The sequence below is a fragment of the Drosophila miranda genome, chromosome 4 (genome assembly GCF_003369915.1).
Source record: "Drosophila miranda strain MSH22 chromosome 4, D.miranda_PacBio2.1, whole genome shotgun sequence".
Lineage (NCBI taxonomy): Eukaryota > Metazoa > Arthropoda > Insecta > Diptera > Drosophilidae > Drosophila > Drosophila miranda.
The window spans coordinates 6,497,334-6,512,160 of record NC_046677.1 but is presented as its reverse complement, the minus strand read 5'-3'; the positions used below and the strand labels follow the sequence as shown (position 1 = coordinate 6,512,160).

General features: G+C 48.2%; 4 protein-coding genes across 7 annotated transcripts; 2 read left to right on the top strand and 2 right to left on the bottom strand.

Annotated features, from left to right (window-relative positions):
* The first annotated feature begins 184 nt into the window (after positions 1 to 184).
* On the top strand, positions 185 to 1,062 carry LOC108162365 (60S ribosomal protein L24). Its single transcript, XM_017297074.2, has 3 exons — positions 185 to 278; positions 438 to 513; positions 578 to 1,062. Exons 1-3 carry the CDS (start codon positions 274 to 276, stop codon positions 962 to 964), a joined length of 468 nt encoding a protein of 155 aa, XP_017152563.1. The 5' UTR covers positions 185 to 273; the 3' UTR covers positions 965 to 1,062.
* A 113-nt stretch (positions 1,063 to 1,175) lies between these two features.
* On the bottom strand, positions 1,176 to 9,214 carry LOC108162362. Its single transcript, XM_017297068.1, has 6 exons — positions 8,936 to 9,214; positions 8,323 to 8,875; positions 6,647 to 7,409; positions 3,738 to 5,774; positions 2,288 to 3,663; positions 1,176 to 2,224 (listed from the first exon to the last, which is right to left on the bottom strand). The coding sequence occupies exons 1-6, from the start codon at positions 9,018 to 9,020 to the stop codon at positions 1,270 to 1,272; spliced, it is 5,769 nt and encodes a 1,922-aa protein (XP_017152557.1). The 5' UTR covers positions 9,021 to 9,214; the 3' UTR covers positions 1,176 to 1,269.
* A 537-nt stretch (positions 9,215 to 9,751) lies between these two features.
* Positions 9,752 to 11,302, top strand: LOC108162364 (inhibitor of growth protein 4). Of its 2 annotated transcripts, none has more exons than XM_017297073.2 (5): positions 9,752 to 9,890; positions 9,956 to 10,312; positions 10,371 to 10,537; positions 10,845 to 11,003; positions 11,064 to 11,302. In XM_017297073.2, the coding sequence occupies exons 1-5, from the start codon at positions 9,854 to 9,856 to the stop codon at positions 11,163 to 11,165; spliced, it is 822 nt and encodes a 273-aa protein (XP_017152562.1). In that variant the 5' UTR covers positions 9,752 to 9,853; the 3' UTR covers positions 11,166 to 11,302. The 2 variants fall into 2 exon arrangements, with proteins under 2 accessions (XP_017152562.1, XP_017152561.1); XM_017297072.2 differs by having other exon boundaries at positions 10,371 to 10,579.
* Positions 11,303 to 12,112: 810 nt separating this feature from the next.
* On the bottom strand, positions 12,113 to 14,573 carry LOC108162363 (interferon-inducible double-stranded RNA-dependent protein kinase activator A homolog). Of its 3 annotated transcripts, none has more exons than XM_017297071.2 (5): positions 14,487 to 14,573; positions 13,604 to 14,371; positions 13,259 to 13,541; positions 12,640 to 12,777; positions 12,113 to 12,534 (listed from the first exon to the last, which is right to left on the bottom strand). In XM_017297071.2, exons 2-5 carry the CDS (start codon positions 14,338 to 14,340, stop codon positions 12,286 to 12,288), a joined length of 1,407 nt encoding a protein of 468 aa, XP_017152560.1. In that variant the 5' UTR covers positions 14,341 to 14,371; positions 14,487 to 14,573; the 3' UTR covers positions 12,113 to 12,285. The 3 variants fall into 3 exon arrangements, with proteins under 3 accessions (XP_017152560.1, XP_017152558.1, XP_033248865.1); XM_017297069.2 differs by lacking the exon at positions 14,487 to 14,573 and adding an exon at positions 14,409 to 14,483 and having other exon boundaries at positions 13,604 to 14,331; XM_033392974.1 differs by lacking the exon at positions 14,487 to 14,573 and having other exon boundaries at positions 12,113 to 12,531.
* Positions 14,574 to 14,827: the final 254 nt, after the last annotated feature.

Below are 14,827 nucleotides of genomic sequence, written 5' to 3'. Positions count from 1 at the left end.
CAGAAGAGAACTCAAAATGAGCGAATCTTGCTGGAAATTGATTTATCAATCGGGTAAAACTAAGAGTTCGGAGATGAAGGTCATAGCTCGCAGTAATATTCAACCGAATATTAAAAACTACGAATATGATTGAATTTTTATACAAATAATTCGTCAGTATATTTGCGGTATATTTTGAAATATATAACGTATCGGTATATTTCTGAGGTATATTTTATCGATAACTCCGGTCCACTTCCGTTTTCTTTTCTTTTCGTGTATTCGCCCAGCAAGATGAAGTAAGTGGCAAAAATAATTTTGGAAAATCATGGGCATCCAGGAACCGAAGCCGACAATAAATACACTATCAGAAAGTAAACAGTGCTAACTTATGTTTACTGATGAGATTTTTCAAGTAGTATTCCCAGCTAATAATGAATAATGTAATCTCCTTTCAGAATTGGCTTGTGTGCATTCAGCGGGTACAAAATCTACCCCGGCCATGGCAAGACCATGGTCAAGATTGATGGCAAGGTAAGTAAACAAATCAGATGCCACCCAATAATGAGGGTATTAACAACCGTTTGGCTTCTTTTAGAGCTTCACCTTCCTGGACAAGAAGTGCGAGCGCTCTTACCTGATGAAGCGCAACCCTCGCAAGGTTACCTGGACTGTGCTCTACCGCCGCAAGCACCGCAAGGGCATTGAGGAGGAGGCCTCCAAGAAGCGCACCCGCCGCACACAGAAATTCCAGCGCGCTATTGTCGGCGCTTCCCTGGCCGAGATCATGGCCAAGCGCAACATGAAGCCGGAGGTTCGCAAGGCCCAGCGCGATCAGGCCATCAAGGTCGCCAAGGAACAGAAGCGCGCCGTCAAGGCAGCCAAGAAGGCGTCAGCCCCAGCTCCCGCCAAGAAGTCTGCTCCCAAGACGAAGGCCGCCAAGGTCACGCAGAAGTCTGCTCCCCGCGTCGGTGGCAAGCGGTAAACAAGCCCACGCAGAGACGGTAGTGAAGTGCTAATTTTCTAACAAGATTTAAGGAAACGAAGAAGTGAAAACAAATTAAACGCTGCAAATGCAAATTTGCAGTTAACAAAAAAAAAATACCAACGCGTTTTTTGTTGTTTGAAACAAATGCATTTACCTGCAGCCGCAACGATTTTTCCACAGCGGAGTTATTTGAAAACGATTCCCAATATTGTGCAAGGCGTAAACTAAACAATTGTGTGGCATCCACTTTATTATGTGACCAAAACGAAGAAGACAAAGTTGTCCCGAAATTCCCGATCACCTTAAATAAACTCGGTGCTATACTTTTTGCGGCCAATGAAGCTGGTCAGGCGTCCGATAGCATCGCCGTGGGCAATGATATAGGTGAGCGTTGGCTCATACAGCTCGGTGACTAGCTGCTCCCCGCACTGCTCGTCCTGCATGGTCTCCACGTGGACTTTTTGCGTCTGGAGCTCCATCAAGTGAAGGCACCCCAAATCGGTGAGCAGCTCGAGCAGGAACATGACATCGACTGGCACGAGGTACGGAAAGCGCAGAAACAAACTGTGGACGGTGCATCCAATGCGGGAAATGCACTCGCTGAGGACGGCGCCCAGCCAGCGGTCCAGAACACGACGGTTGAGCGATGCATTCAGTCGAATCCACGGCTGCGGTCGCATCACAATTGCATCGTGAGAGGCTTCATTTCGCACAGCGTTCACAAATGGTTCTTTTTTAATGGATCTCTTGGGTCGCTTTGCCACAGATTCCTCGCCAGCTTCGTCGCTTTCCGAGTCACTGCTATTTTGCTCTGCCAGCTTAATCTTTTTGGATGGATGTGCCTGCTCTGTCTCCCGCTCCTGCTGCGCCTCCTCCTTGCGCTTCTGGCCAATGACAGCCTGCAGAGTCGCGGGTGCAGCCGACACCTGAGTCTGCACCCTTTCCCGCTCCAGCCGCTTGATGTGGAACGTGTGCACTACCCAGTTCCGTATGTGCCGCTTGTGCACGTACATATAACTGGCCACGCCCACACGCTTGATCAGATCGTGGTCGGCGAGGGCATGCAGGGCCTCCAGTAGGAAATCGCCCAAGGGGAAACTCGTTCGCAGCTCCATCGCAGGAACCCCTAGTGGCAGTCGCTCAATGTAGTTGAGTATGTCTTCGATGTGTCGGATGGCATTGGCATCGTAGCGTCTTTTCTTTAATGTTGGTAGCAGCGTCGCAAATGTGTTCTCGGTGTAGCGCCAATATGTGGCCCTGCAAGGTAGGGAAACAATCGGTTAGAAAGCGGCTTCATGCCCCAGATTTGGCCCTACTTACTTCAGCACCTTTGCCAGCACAGCGGTGCGCATGTTATCCGCATCCTGTTTGGCCTGCTGATGATCCTCTTGCTGAACAGCATGCATTCCAATGGCCGGCAGATGGACTACAAATACGTCTTGTACCCTGGCCCGTTCTTCCTTGTTCATGGCCGGTTCGAACTCTTGCGAGCGTTCTGCCTCCCATATGTGCGCCTCGTAGTCGATCAGTTCCAAGCAAAGGGCCCGCCAATCGGTGAGCTTGTGGAGGGTTTTCTCCGCCAGCAGTTTGCCTAGATCCTTGCACTCTAGCGGCTGCTGGATCTGCCGCCAATAGGCCTCCAGCTGCTGGGTCAGTGCCAGAATGTTCGACACGCTCACTGTGAGGGTTGTGTCGGCCGAATTGACTTCCAGCTGGAACTGGGACTGGGGCAGGGCATCGGCTACCAGCTGCTTCAGCAGGGGACGCTGCTCATGGACAATCCGCTCCACAGCATTGAGATAGTTCCCACTACGCATGATGCAATTGGAAAAGGGACAGTGAAGCTGTTCCAGGCGCGCGCTGACGAGGGTTATCGACTCGCCCAATGCGTCCAGGCCACAAAAGAAGTGCATTACTCGCAGGGGCAACTTTGAGAGCTGAATATATGGACACGCCTGGATGCGATAGCTCAGATTGGCGGGGTGGAAGCGAACCCGCGATGCCTGACGACTACTGCACTCGCTCTCCAACCGCTTTGAGTACTCCGTCTGCGGGGCGTTGTCCAAAATGCAGCTATAGTGATCCAGAATGCGATCGGTCGAAGAACCGTTCGGCCTGGACATGCTTGTGGTGTCGACGGTCAGAATGTTGGCGGGCAAGTGCAGCGACAGCCGCAACTTTCCCTTGGCCAGCCATTCGCCCAAGAGCAGCAGCTGCGCGAAATGGGGCGAGGGCAGGTGTTGCTCCTTCTCCAAATTAAGCTTCTGCTCAAACAAGAAGTAGCTGTCGAAGACGGTGTGGGCCAGCTTCACATAGGTCAACCGGTACTTGTACTTAGAGCTCAGCACATGGGCTGGGCCAGATATCTGGCGATTGGAGACGGCCTGAATGTTGCGTCGCTTGACTGCCACCAACAGGGAGTCCGCGCGGGCCTTGCTGAAGGCGGCATTCAGTACTTCCTCGGAGAAGTGCTTGTATATCTCGAAGGTCTGCAAATTGAACAGCGTCTTGTCCTTGGCACAGCAGACTTGGCTGTGCAGCACACCATGGGCAATGGCCGCCTGTAGCTCCGTTTCCGTACTGGGATTGCAGTACAGCACCTGCTGATCGTCATTCAAGCGGGTGGACTCCCTCAGCTGGCTCCGATATTCGTCGACAGTGTCGGGCAGAATAAACTGGTTCCGTACACTGCCATGCTACAAAAAAAAGAGGTACCATTCAGGATAAAGGCTATGAGATGTTGCGATTTGACAATTGGAATGGCACTCACCGAGTTCGAGATCATCTGATGTAGCTTGCTTAGGACGAGCACAAAGTGGACCAGCAGGGCCTCATTTTGTTCAGTTTTGGTGGGATACTCGCGCTTCAGGCTGCTCATGAACCGATCGTTGTAGATCGAATTGAATTGCGGCTGCGTTTGCATCAAGTATATCCAGCTCGGCACATCAGGGGCATCGCGCTTCATGCGCATCAGGAACTGCAATCTGCGCACACAGGCCTGCGTGGTCTTGTTGCAGATACCAAGGTAGCGACGGATTACGTCGCGGCAAACGAGGCCCACATTGTTGAGGGCAAACGATAGCACCGGAGCGTCAAAGAACAGATACACAGCCCGTCCCATCTTGAGCACGCGATCCTCCTCGGGCAGCCAGTGGACGCGCAGTGTGCGCATATTCCTCATGGCATCCCGATCAATATCATCCCGTGGACCACATTTCCTTCGCGGAATCTTGACGCTACTGGCCGTCCCACCCGCAGTTCTGCGAATGGGCATCTTGGGCGTCACCTTTATGCGGGTCAACGCTCCCAGCTTCCGCGTGTTGCCGGAATAGGTTTTCAGAGCCCCAGCGCCCGCACCCTTGCCCTGCTTCGTCTGCACCCACGACCAGTTACGGAACTGATGGGCAAAGAGGAGCGAGCTCAGGCCAGCGGCGCCCAGCTGGTCTCCGGGCACTGTGCCGTTGTCCAGCTCCAGGGCCTGGTCAAAGTGTTCTGGCCCAAAAAAGGACAACGGCTTGAGGCGAGCCGCCGTTTTCTTGCTGTCGGCCAACTCCTTGCGGAATCCCAGCTTTGTGTAGACGCAGATGTGCTGGAGCTTGGCCCAGTACTGGGCTATTTGGTCGCGATTCTGGAACTCAAATCTCAGCTCCATGTAAGTGCGGTCAGCGCTGACCTTCTTGTAGTTGTGCTCGCTACTGGCGGTCGTGTCGAGGAGGCGAGCACGCTTGTTCAGATACACCCAGCGCTGGACTGAGTCGCGGCCCAACTGCAGGTCACTGACCTGAATCAGTCCCATGTGGTTGAGGAGGCAGAGGGTGCGGGCATATAGCTTCTGCAGACGCGATCGGGATACTATGTTCTCCAGATTGAGTTGGGAAAGCAGGTAGTGCTGGCGTATGGGATGCTTCAGCTGCAGCCTCAGTCTTTCCGCGCTATCCTCGCGCTCAATGCGACAGATGCGGAGTAGCAGCGAGAGCGGCATACGGTCCATCGCATCCATAAAGTATACCCACCCCGAGGGTTTGTCCACATAGCACGGAAGCGGGGGTATAAAGGTGCGCCAGCTTATCTCCGTGTTGTAGGGCAGTACGACAGTCTGGTCAGCGTGCCACTCTTCCAAAAACTGACGCGTCTCGAGAGCGGGCTCCACCTTCTGCCACTGCTCGACTAGGTCCGCCGTCATGGGCAATGGTTTCTGCTCTCTGGGCATCTCGTAGATCACGTAGTACAGAAACTCGTGCAGCGTTCTGGCCAACAGCAGCTTCGGAGCCGGCGTTTTGGCTGCCTGTGCCTTCTGCCGGTCAGCGCTAAGCTTCTTGCTGGGAATCAACTGTTTACGCTCCTTGGCCGGCAGCTGCGACGGTCGCTGCAGGCGCTCTTCGGTCATTAGGTGGAAATTACTCTTGAGTCGTAGGATCTCCCTTTTCAGCAGCTCATGATCGGAGTCGATTTTGGGATGTGTCACCAAGCGGTAGAAACGTATCCGCTGCTCGTACCGCAGCGTCAGCTCGTACACATTCACAATCTCAGCATCGATCATGGACCTCAAGAGACGAAAGAGTGATCGTCGGCACAGCGTGTCCTTGTATCCGGCCTTACGCTCTTCCCTCTTGATGCTGCTCGACACATTCATCAGCTGCACGATGCAATTCTCATTAATCATTTTCACGATCTGCTCCTTGCGGCGCAAGTGACGCTGCGTTTGCCTGTCCAGTTTGACGTCCTTCAGGTTGAAGCTAAATGGATTAATATTGGCCACAATCTCGGTCATATCTCGAATCGCCACGTCCGAGCTTGCAGGAATATTCTGCACAGAATAATGTTGAAAATATAATTATTTGAATTCGATATCTAAATCGATAATAATATTTTTTAAATGCACAACTAATCATAGTTCTCATTGATGGTTGAGTTGAGAGTGTCCAATGACACTATTCGCAACGGAACTATTCTAGAAAAAATTAAATACGCTTCCATTATCGTGCATCTATCGCGACACCAATGACTGCACCATCAAGAAGGTTGTTACAAACGGATTCCAGGCTGGAACGAAGCCCTCCTCCCGCCCAACCGACCGGGTGGCGGGTGATATTCTGATTATAGACTTATATTCGAGGAAAATTTTGTGCACCAAAATCCCAACAAAAACTATTAATTATATTGGAAGGTTTATTAAAAGCATTCGATTAGGGTAGGAGGGCAATCTCTAAAGGCCTTCATTACCATAGTGAAAAAATACAGAAAACTACAACTTGGGGTCTAACAGCACACCGATGATCTTGGTAACCAGGGTAATTCTCTCAAGAGAACCTCCGTTTTGAGTGTAAAGAGCCGACAAAGGGCTGGAAGGATGAAATGTCATTACTTTACATTTCGGGGCTGAAATTTATTGAGATCGGATTGCAGGCGAGATTGAAGTGAAATATCCTTATACTGGACACAGAGCTTGAGCATACTTGAGTACTCGAGAGTATTTTATTACCGAAGGAAGGTCATTAATGAAGAGTAAAAAGTAAGGTGCTCCAGAATTAACCTTGACTGGTGAGGAAAGGGAGTTTTTGAAGAAGACTCATTGAGACCTGGAACAAAGGTAGCTAAAAATGCATCTCAGGAGGATCCATCTCGGAAACCCTAAAAGGGTCATGAGTATCTCCTCAACAAAATGCACAACAGACTTACCGGCTCATCCTTGCACTGAAGCTGGAGTAAAGTCTGCTGCAGTTCGATCTTTTTCATTTCGACATCAGGGGCTTGTGCGCTGGCCACATACCGTATGATGCGCATCCTCCCCAGCTGCTCGGAGTAGTCCTTGATCTGGCCGAGCTTCATCAGGTGCTTGAGGAAGCCGCGTACCGCCAACATACTGATTCCCGCATATAGGCACAGTTCATTGGCGGTGAGTCCGCGCTTTCCGAATCGTGCAATGGCTCGATGGCATTCGCATTCGGGCGGCATGTCCACAAAGCTGTGGCGATGATCGAAAAACTCGGGCTCCAGCTTGTCCTCCCTGGCTTCTTGATCATTCTCGTAGAGCTCCTCAAACGCCAGGTCGGGGTTCCTAAGCTGCAGCACAACCTGTTTGCGCTTCGATGGCTTTGGTTCCTTGGTCGATTTTGAACTGGAGCTGGAGATTGGAGATTCTGGGGCGACGCGCGTCACATGATTTGTCTCGAAGAACTTTCGAATGCTGTGGGTCAAGAGGAGCTTCTTCACCTGCTTTCGACTAAGGTGTCCCAGTCGATCGGGTATCTCGGCCAGTGGTATATGATGACTGCTGCTTTGTGTGATATCCAGATATAGTTTGTCAATGCTCTTTTGTGTGGGGCTCTTGAAAATGCGGAAGAATCGGGGCAGCATTAGCACCGACGAGTTGGTAAAGCGACCATTGTGACGCTCATTGTAGGCTTGGCCGGCAATCAGCTGGAGGGCCATCAGCTTGTTCCTAAAAAAGGAGATTCTCCGGTCAATTATGGAATGAAATTTTGTATTGCTTATTGTTATTTAAAGTTTAACAATGTTCAGCTAAACTGTATGGGGAAAATGTATTCTTGTTACGGCAGAGGCTACGGAAAGATTCATGGGGAGAGTAGTTCTAAAGACAGGGTTGAAGATTAAAAGGAAGTAATGCCGAGACGGGCCGGAAGGGACAGCCATACTAATTAGACTAATGCGGGCAGTGGATTCAACCTCACCATTGCAGATCCTACGGTCTTTAAGAGAACTTAACATCATCAGCATTCATTACTACTCGGCAATAGGCGAAGAGTTGGGGAAGATCATTAATAAACAAATTTAGGTTTAGGTGGTTTTAAAGTCCCCGAGAATCGAGGTGTTTTTAGCATAGGCCAGCAGTTCCTGTGGCGTCCTTTTGGAGGCATCTTCCAGTGATGCCAGCACTGGGGCGCCCAGGTATCTCCTCCTTGCCCTTGAGAGAGCCGGACAGTAGCAGATGAGATGTTCCAGGGTTTCGATAGCCCCAGGTTCATCACATTTCCTACAACTGTCTCTGTTGGTGATGCCTAGCTTAGCTGCATGTGCAGCAGCCAGACAGTGACCTGTAAGTATTCCCACTAGCAATCTACAGTCTTTTCGTGGTAGGTGCAGTAGGTAGTGGCTAAAGAATACTATAGAATGCGTCAATTTCCTGAAAGTCATCGAGGAATCACCAATCGAACTGCGAAAGTGCAATATTTAAGAAGATAGGCTGCATTTTAAAGCAAAAGTTAGGCGAGGACCTAAAAGGGTAAAGGTATTCAGGCAACGATAGGGGAGATCCTATACTGACCAGATTGCTCGATACAAGAGTAGTAAAAACTAGGTATAGAAGCTGGAAATGGATAGAATGGTTTCCTCACTTGATGTAGAACACGACGCTAGCGTCCTTGCAGTAGTTGATCAGCCCCCAGGGACCCACTGTCGTTAGTCCATTATAGCGAGAGCGTCCTATTGCCTCCCAGCACACGTATTGCTGCACGGGCATTTCCTTTGGCGTCAACAAATTGATCGGTGTTAGGGCCATGTTCCGCTGCCCTTGTGAGGCTACAGCCACGAGTCTCTGGTCCCAGTGCTCCGTCGCCTGGGCGGCTGTCAATGAGCGGAGCTGGGCCGCCTCGACAGGCTTGCGGGTCTTGTAGTCTTCACAATTGCCCATTACGTTGTCCTCTTCCACGGGGGCATAGCGGTATAACAGGTAAGGACACTGCTCTTCCACCATGGCTTCGCCGATCTCTGGATCCTGATCGTTGGATCGATCGTAGGGGGGCATAAACGGTCGCGGCGAGGGCAGTTCATAGAATTCCAATTTATCGGGGCAAGAGCGCAACAGCAGGGCCCACACCTGATCTCGCAAATTGTCGGGCAGCGGGGAGGGGGAAAACTCCAGTCGCACCGCCAGTAAGCGCCACAGGTCTATGGATTGTAAGTAAATTGCAGACCAAACCAAAGAAAGCCTAAATGGGAATGCCTTACCTGGCAATGTGACGCCCTCGAGGCCTTCGAGAGCAATTTCATCGAAGATCGCATTGATCCAAGATCCCTCCGATGTGGCGTACATACTAGACGCTAGTTAGTTCAGGAACCGTAGAGCAGTATAGTATAGAACCCTCAGCCCTGCCCTCATAATTGTATCCAATTAATGAATCAATTTTCTACTTGACTGGCTTGTTTTAAATACTTGACTTTGATTGTTTTTGTCTCAATTTTGGCTCCTCAACAACATAGCGTCTCATATGATGAAGAACCGACCTTAGCCCACTTAAGCCCCCTCTATTTAAATAGTGCAACTACTTGAGGTAAATGGCTAAAAATAACGATTGTAAGTTTTTCTTGTAAGTCCATGCCTCTTTCCTCTGAGCTTCAATGAAACCACTATCTCTTTCAAATTAACTGCGCTAAAATTATTAAATTTTAATTATTTTCGGTGGAATATTAAAATACCCCCTTGGCTTATAATAGGTTAATCGTTCTCCGCCAAGGATTGGAAACATTCCTCGATTTTGATATTCCGTGGAATATTACTAGCTATCTAGATCTCTCAGCCCTGCCCACAAAATTTTATCCAATTAATAAATCTATTTTCTACTTGACTGGCTTATTATAAATACTTGCTTTTATTGGATTTCTATATGCCTTTGAAAATAAAATTTAATAGATTGATGAAATTGACAAAATATACCATTATATACCGATATACCGTAAATATACCATCGTTTCAATTTTGACCCCTGACCTCGCGTTGCCAGTCACATGAAAAATTGTTATTAAATACTTTCGCCACGCTGGCAACTCTGGCACAAAGTAAACAGCTGGTTCCTGCATCGTAAATAGACGCTTGTTTCATTTATTTTTTTGTAAATTGATATATATTCCACAAACCTTGGCAAGAAAATGTCTTCCGCCGTGTACCTAGAGAACTATCTCGATGGTAAGGGCATTATTTTCGGAATGGTGCTTGTGTGTAACTTCCTTTATTCCCCTTCCAACATCCAGGATTGGAGAGTCTGCCGACAGAATTGGAGCGAAACTTTAAGCTGATGCGCAAACTGGACGATCGCGCCCAAACGGCTATGAAAAGCATTGACAGCCATGCCAAGGACTTTATGCGCAAGCTAGCCGAGAGCGGGGCCCTGGGCGAGGAGGAGCGGAAAGAGCGCTTGGAAGATATCAAGGCGCTCTTTGGCAAGGCCAAGGAATACAGCGACGACAAGGTACAGCTGGCCATACAGACTTACGAGCTGGTGGACAAACAGATCAGGCGTCTGGACAATGATTTGGCACGATTCGAGGGGGAGATCCAAGAGAAGGCCTCGTCCACGCGCGCTAAATCCGAGGAAGCGGTGGCCAAAAGTGAGTGTAGCCCCTTGGATTGCACATATGGCTAAACCGTCCGTTCTTTTCGTTGCAGAGGGTCGAAAGAAAGCAAAGGACAGCAAGGTGACTGGGAAAAAGAAAAAGTCCGCCTCCTCGGATGAGGAAACTGGGCGTGGCGGCAGCACCCAAATCAATGCCAATGTCAGCCTCAACTCCAGCAGCAATGCTGGAGGCCAAGGTACCAAAAAGAAAAAGTCAAAGGTAAATCAAGAAAAAGAAACACGCAAGGGGGGCGCACAAAAGGTAAATCATCATCATCAACATTTCGTCTATGAATCTTTTAGAATTATAGTTTGATTACCCCTCCGTTTAGTTCAGTTTCGGTTACACGTAGTTTCGTTGCCCTGTAATCTCAAAGATTCCACGTATTCATTTCCATTGGCATAGCTATCCTCCTAATTCATAATTTCTATCAGTTGCATTACTCATTTTTCCCCTCTCTGCACGTGTCGACCATTTAAAATCGCCTTCTCACTGCGGTACTCTTCGATTCTCTTCGATCCCACAGAAAGTCGTCGAAGCGGATGACTCGGAGAAGGACTCCTGCCATACGGCCGCCACGCATCCCAGCGATGTCATGGACATGCCGGTGGACCCCAATGAACCAACGTACTGCCTTTGCCATCAGGTCTCCTATGGCGAGATGATTGGCTGCGATAACCCCGATGTGAGTATAACCCCCGCATCCATCCATTTGCAAGCCTTAATTTCATTCCACTCTTTGCAGTGTCCCATCGAATGGTTCCACTTTGCCTGCGTCGGTCTCACCACGAAGCCAAAGGGCAAGTGGTTCTGCCCCAAGTGTACGCAGGACCGAAAAAAGAAATAGATCAATTCGCTTTTAGGATCATACTTAGTCGCTAGCTAGTTTAAGTACACGTACAATTTTAAATAAAGTTCTACCTGCCAATGTCGAACATCAAACTGAGATAAACATCACCAACAGATTTGTTGTTTATCCGTGAATTTCCTGCAGTTCGCTCGAATACATTCTGATGGTGTACTTGGAGTTACCTCTGGATCTCGCTTGCATTTCATCCAAAGAACGCCAAATTAATCCCACATTAGTTTAAAACAAAAGCAGGAATTCCATTAACTGCATTACTATACTTGAGGCTCAGTAATATAATGAAGACTTTAACTGCTGCAGATCCATAAGAATAAGGCTAAAAGGATTCAAATATACTTCTTCTTTGGAAACAAGTAACATAGACAATTCAAGACATTCCAGGAAGTATTGCATCCAACTAAACAACTAAATTGAAACTCATTAGGAAAGGGCTAGCTCTGAAGAAAGTTAATGGCTGGTGATAGCTGGTGCGCTCCTTTTAAGGACATGAACACTCAACGTTTACTGCTATGCTACTAAGCTAATTTGAAATACACTTTATACAGTGTGAAATAACAGGAGTCTGCACTCAGAATCCAGTTACTGTAGCTCTTATAGTATCTGATATTTAGGTTATATTGACTCTGTGTTTGATGATTTAAAATCTTGAAATACTTTATGGCCGCTGTGGGCACAATTTTATCGAGTCTAGTCAATGTCAATATGCACGCAAAGTATGTTCTTCCTGTACTATTCTCTTGAACTCTCCTTTGGAGCATTCGCTTGAGCGTCTCGAGTCTAGCCTCAATGGGTATTTCTTTTGTTTGTGCATTCGCGGGTGTGGTTGGAAACGCTTTCTTCTGGCCATACAATTTATATGCTGCTCTTGAATTGACTTGATTCAGGGTTCAGCCTAATAGACTAATACTTTCTGTATTTTTGTTACATTTTTGTTTATTTTTAATTTTCGAGATCTTCAAAACGCTTCAATGGTTAAAACTTAGAGACAACACTGTTCAGCATATGCAAGTAATTTAACTGCCGAAGAAATAAAAAAAAAAAAGAAACAACGCATAACAACGTCTGTTTACTGGGATTAAACGTGCCGTGCGTCTGGTGTTTACTTTTTGGTCATTATCTTCAGATACTCGAGCGCATTTTGGGCGGCATGCCGTTGTGCCTCCCTAGCCGTGGGCCCAGTGCCATGGCAGACGCCAACCGGCAGCGTGGACAGCTGCACCAAGCACTGAAATTGGCCGGTGAAGGTCTTTTCCTCGATGTCCACGTAGGTGACCTCGAACTGGTTCTCGGCTGCAATGTCGGTCAGAAGCTTGAGATGGTCGACCGTGGTGTTCTTCAGACAAGTCTTCTGAAATAAAATACATTAACAGATTATAGAATATACATATATGCATTCAAGAATCGAGGAGTGGGCAAGCCGTGCTGCTGGCCATCGATTCGCGATTGAAATTACCTGTAGTTTAAGCAGTTTTTTGCCCGTCGCATTTTTCAGGGTCTTGTGGAACTGTGACACTTTGTTACTGTGCTGCGTGGTCAGCGTCGGCACAGTGATATCTTTCAAATCACCATAATAATTATCATTAATGCGGGACTGTAAATAAGAGCGCAGCGTTTTCTGTTTACATTTTGAACTCTTTACATTTGCATACACGAACAAAACACACACCCAGGTGAGTTCAAATATATCACTTGTTAAATAATTAACTAATAAATTCATATGACAATAAATCATTACATCCGCCCACTAAGGCACTTGGGAACGATAGTAACCAATGGTAAATGTTAGACTAATTAAATGATTGAAGTTATTTTGAGGTTCAAAACGAAAGAAAAGAAAATACAAAAAATACAACTAAGAAAAATTGTGTATAAGTAAAGGAAAATGCCACTGATCTACATTAAATTTAATTGAAATTTTATAGGTAGATATATATATGTATAAAATTCAACATAAGTTTAGTAATTCAAGAGATGCTCATGTTTTAAATGGAAAATATATAAAGAAACTTCTAGATTTACGTCAATTCAAATTCGGGACTGACAGCGTGGCAAGCTAAGCTATGTTTACTCACATCGCCCTCCAACTCGTTGCAGACGTCTGCAACCTTTGCTGCATCGATGGGCGTGTCCTGTAGACGACTCCACATTTTGTCGGCGGCCGAACGCTTGGCGATCTTCTTGCTCTTCCCTTTGCCAATCTCACGGTGCTGCAGTATGGTACACGCTATGGTAAAGAGCCTCTCATGGGGCAGTCCCATTTCGGTTTCAGTCGCATACGTTGGCGGCGGCCATCGGCGCTGCATACACAACTCCTGCAGCAAGCCAATGGGATTGCCCACAATATTGTCGCCAGCGCTGTAACAAAAACCAAATGTTTATTCTGCCGGCATCAGCGGTGTCGCGGAGACTACACTTACTCGCCAACTGCTGCATTGCAATCCCCACCACTCCCAGCCGCCGTGGGGTCAGCCGCAGATGTGGCAGTGGCACTGCTAGCAGCCTTCGGCAGCTGGGCGCACATCAGTTTGTCAATCAGAGCACGAGCCGCGGCATGCTTGGCCTCCTTTTTCGAGCGTCCAGCCCCCATGGCCGTGAAGGGTGTGTCCTTGTCCTTGAAAGAGACGCGAAAGCGAAACGTTGGCTCGTGGATGGCCCCCTCGATTTGGACCAGCTCGTAGCCGGGTGTGATGCCCCGGCGACTGAGGATCTCTTGGAGTATGCTAACGGGCGTCTTCATGGCCAGCCCATTGGCATCGGTTTCGCTGACAAAGGCGATTGCCCCGTCGGTCGACGATGCCGCATCTACTTCGCTCAACTGCTGCTGTGGCTGTTGCGGCTTCTCCTTCTTGACTTTGCTCGGACGTTGTGTTCTGGTGGAGGTCCCGTCGACGTTGCCATTGGTCAAGCCCCCAGCTGCCATGGCTGCAGCCGAGCCACCCGGAGTATAATACTGACGCCGGGGAGCAAAGCCAGTCAGTGCTGGCTGCGCCGGTAGTGGTTGCTGCTGCTGCTGTGGATGCTGCTCATGTGGCAGCTGCGGCGAATGCTGCTGCGGCGGCCGCTGCATCTGGTGCACCTGATTCTGGTTCTGTTGGAAAGTCATGTTCTGCAGCTGCTGTACCAGACCGCGGCCATGGTAGTTTGACTGCTCCATATTTTCGAAAATAAATTCCAAACGTATATGACTGCGAAAAATAGTATTGTTGAAAAATCAATATTTACGGGCGTGCTCGGGCGAGAATCGGAGCTGCCAACCATCGTTTCGCTAGAGACTGGCCTCTGCGGGATTTCATTACTTACGGCTGATGACAGATTTTTGCAAAGACAGATACACCAAAATCAAGTCGTAACGCGAGTCGAGTTGTACGCTGTCGGCCAGTTGGGGTATTCCTGAAACTGCTTTTGTTTTGATGCAGTTGTTTCAATACGAAGAAAGTTCAGTCCTTTGCGCAAATAACTGGCAATCAAATTAAATAATAGTCAGGCAGCCAAAACGTTTCATTTTAAGGTCCAGTTTTCACATATTTTTTCTATCGATATGTTTATCGTTTTTGGAAATTGACCTGGCTGCTTTGTAAAAATACAAAATACAGGCAAAAATGCCTTTTATTTTTTCAATTGCTTGTTTTAAAGCAAAACGA

Excerpts from the sequence above, each read along its gene's own strand:
- LOC108162363 (XM_017297069.2), bottom strand. The coding sequence starts at position 14,444 with ATGGTTGGCAGCTCCGATTCTCGCCCGAGCACGCCC. Across the intron at positions 13,542-13,603 it reads TGCAATGCAGCAGTTGGCGA|CGCTGGCGACAATATTGTGG; the intron begins GTAAGTGTAGTC and ends TTTTTGTTACAG. Across the intron at positions 12,535-12,639 it reads AAAAACTGCTTAAACTACAG|AAGACTTGTCTGAAGAACAC; the intron begins GTAATTTCAATC and ends ATTTTATTTCAG.
- LOC108162364 (XM_017297072.2), top strand. The coding sequence starts at position 9,854 with ATGTCTTCCGCCGTGTACCTAGAGAACTATCTCGATG. Across the intron at positions 9,891-9,955 it reads CCTAGAGAACTATCTCGATG|GATTGGAGAGTCTGCCGACA; the intron begins GTAAGGGCATTA and ends TCCAACATCCAG. Across the intron at positions 10,313-10,370 it reads CGAGGAAGCGGTGGCCAAAA|AGGGTCGAAAGAAAGCAAAG; the intron begins GTGAGTGTAGCC and ends TTTTCGTTGCAG.
- LOC108162362 (XM_017297068.1), bottom strand. The coding sequence starts at position 9,020 with ATGTACGCCACATCGGAGGGATCTTGGATCAATGCGATCTTCGATGAA. Across the intron at positions 3,664-3,737 it reads ATCAGATGATCTCGAACTCG|CATGGCAGTGTACGGAACCA; the intron begins GTGAGTGCCATT and ends TTTTTTTTGTAG. Across the intron at positions 2,225-2,287 it reads GTGCTGGCAAAGGTGCTGAA|GGCCACATATTGGCGCTACA; the intron begins GTAAGTAGGGCC and ends CCTACCTTGCAG.
- LOC108162365 (XM_017297074.2), top strand. Across the intron at positions 514-577 it reads TGGTCAAGATTGATGGCAAG|AGCTTCACCTTCCTGGACAA; the intron begins GTAAGTAAACAA and ends GGCTTCTTTTAG.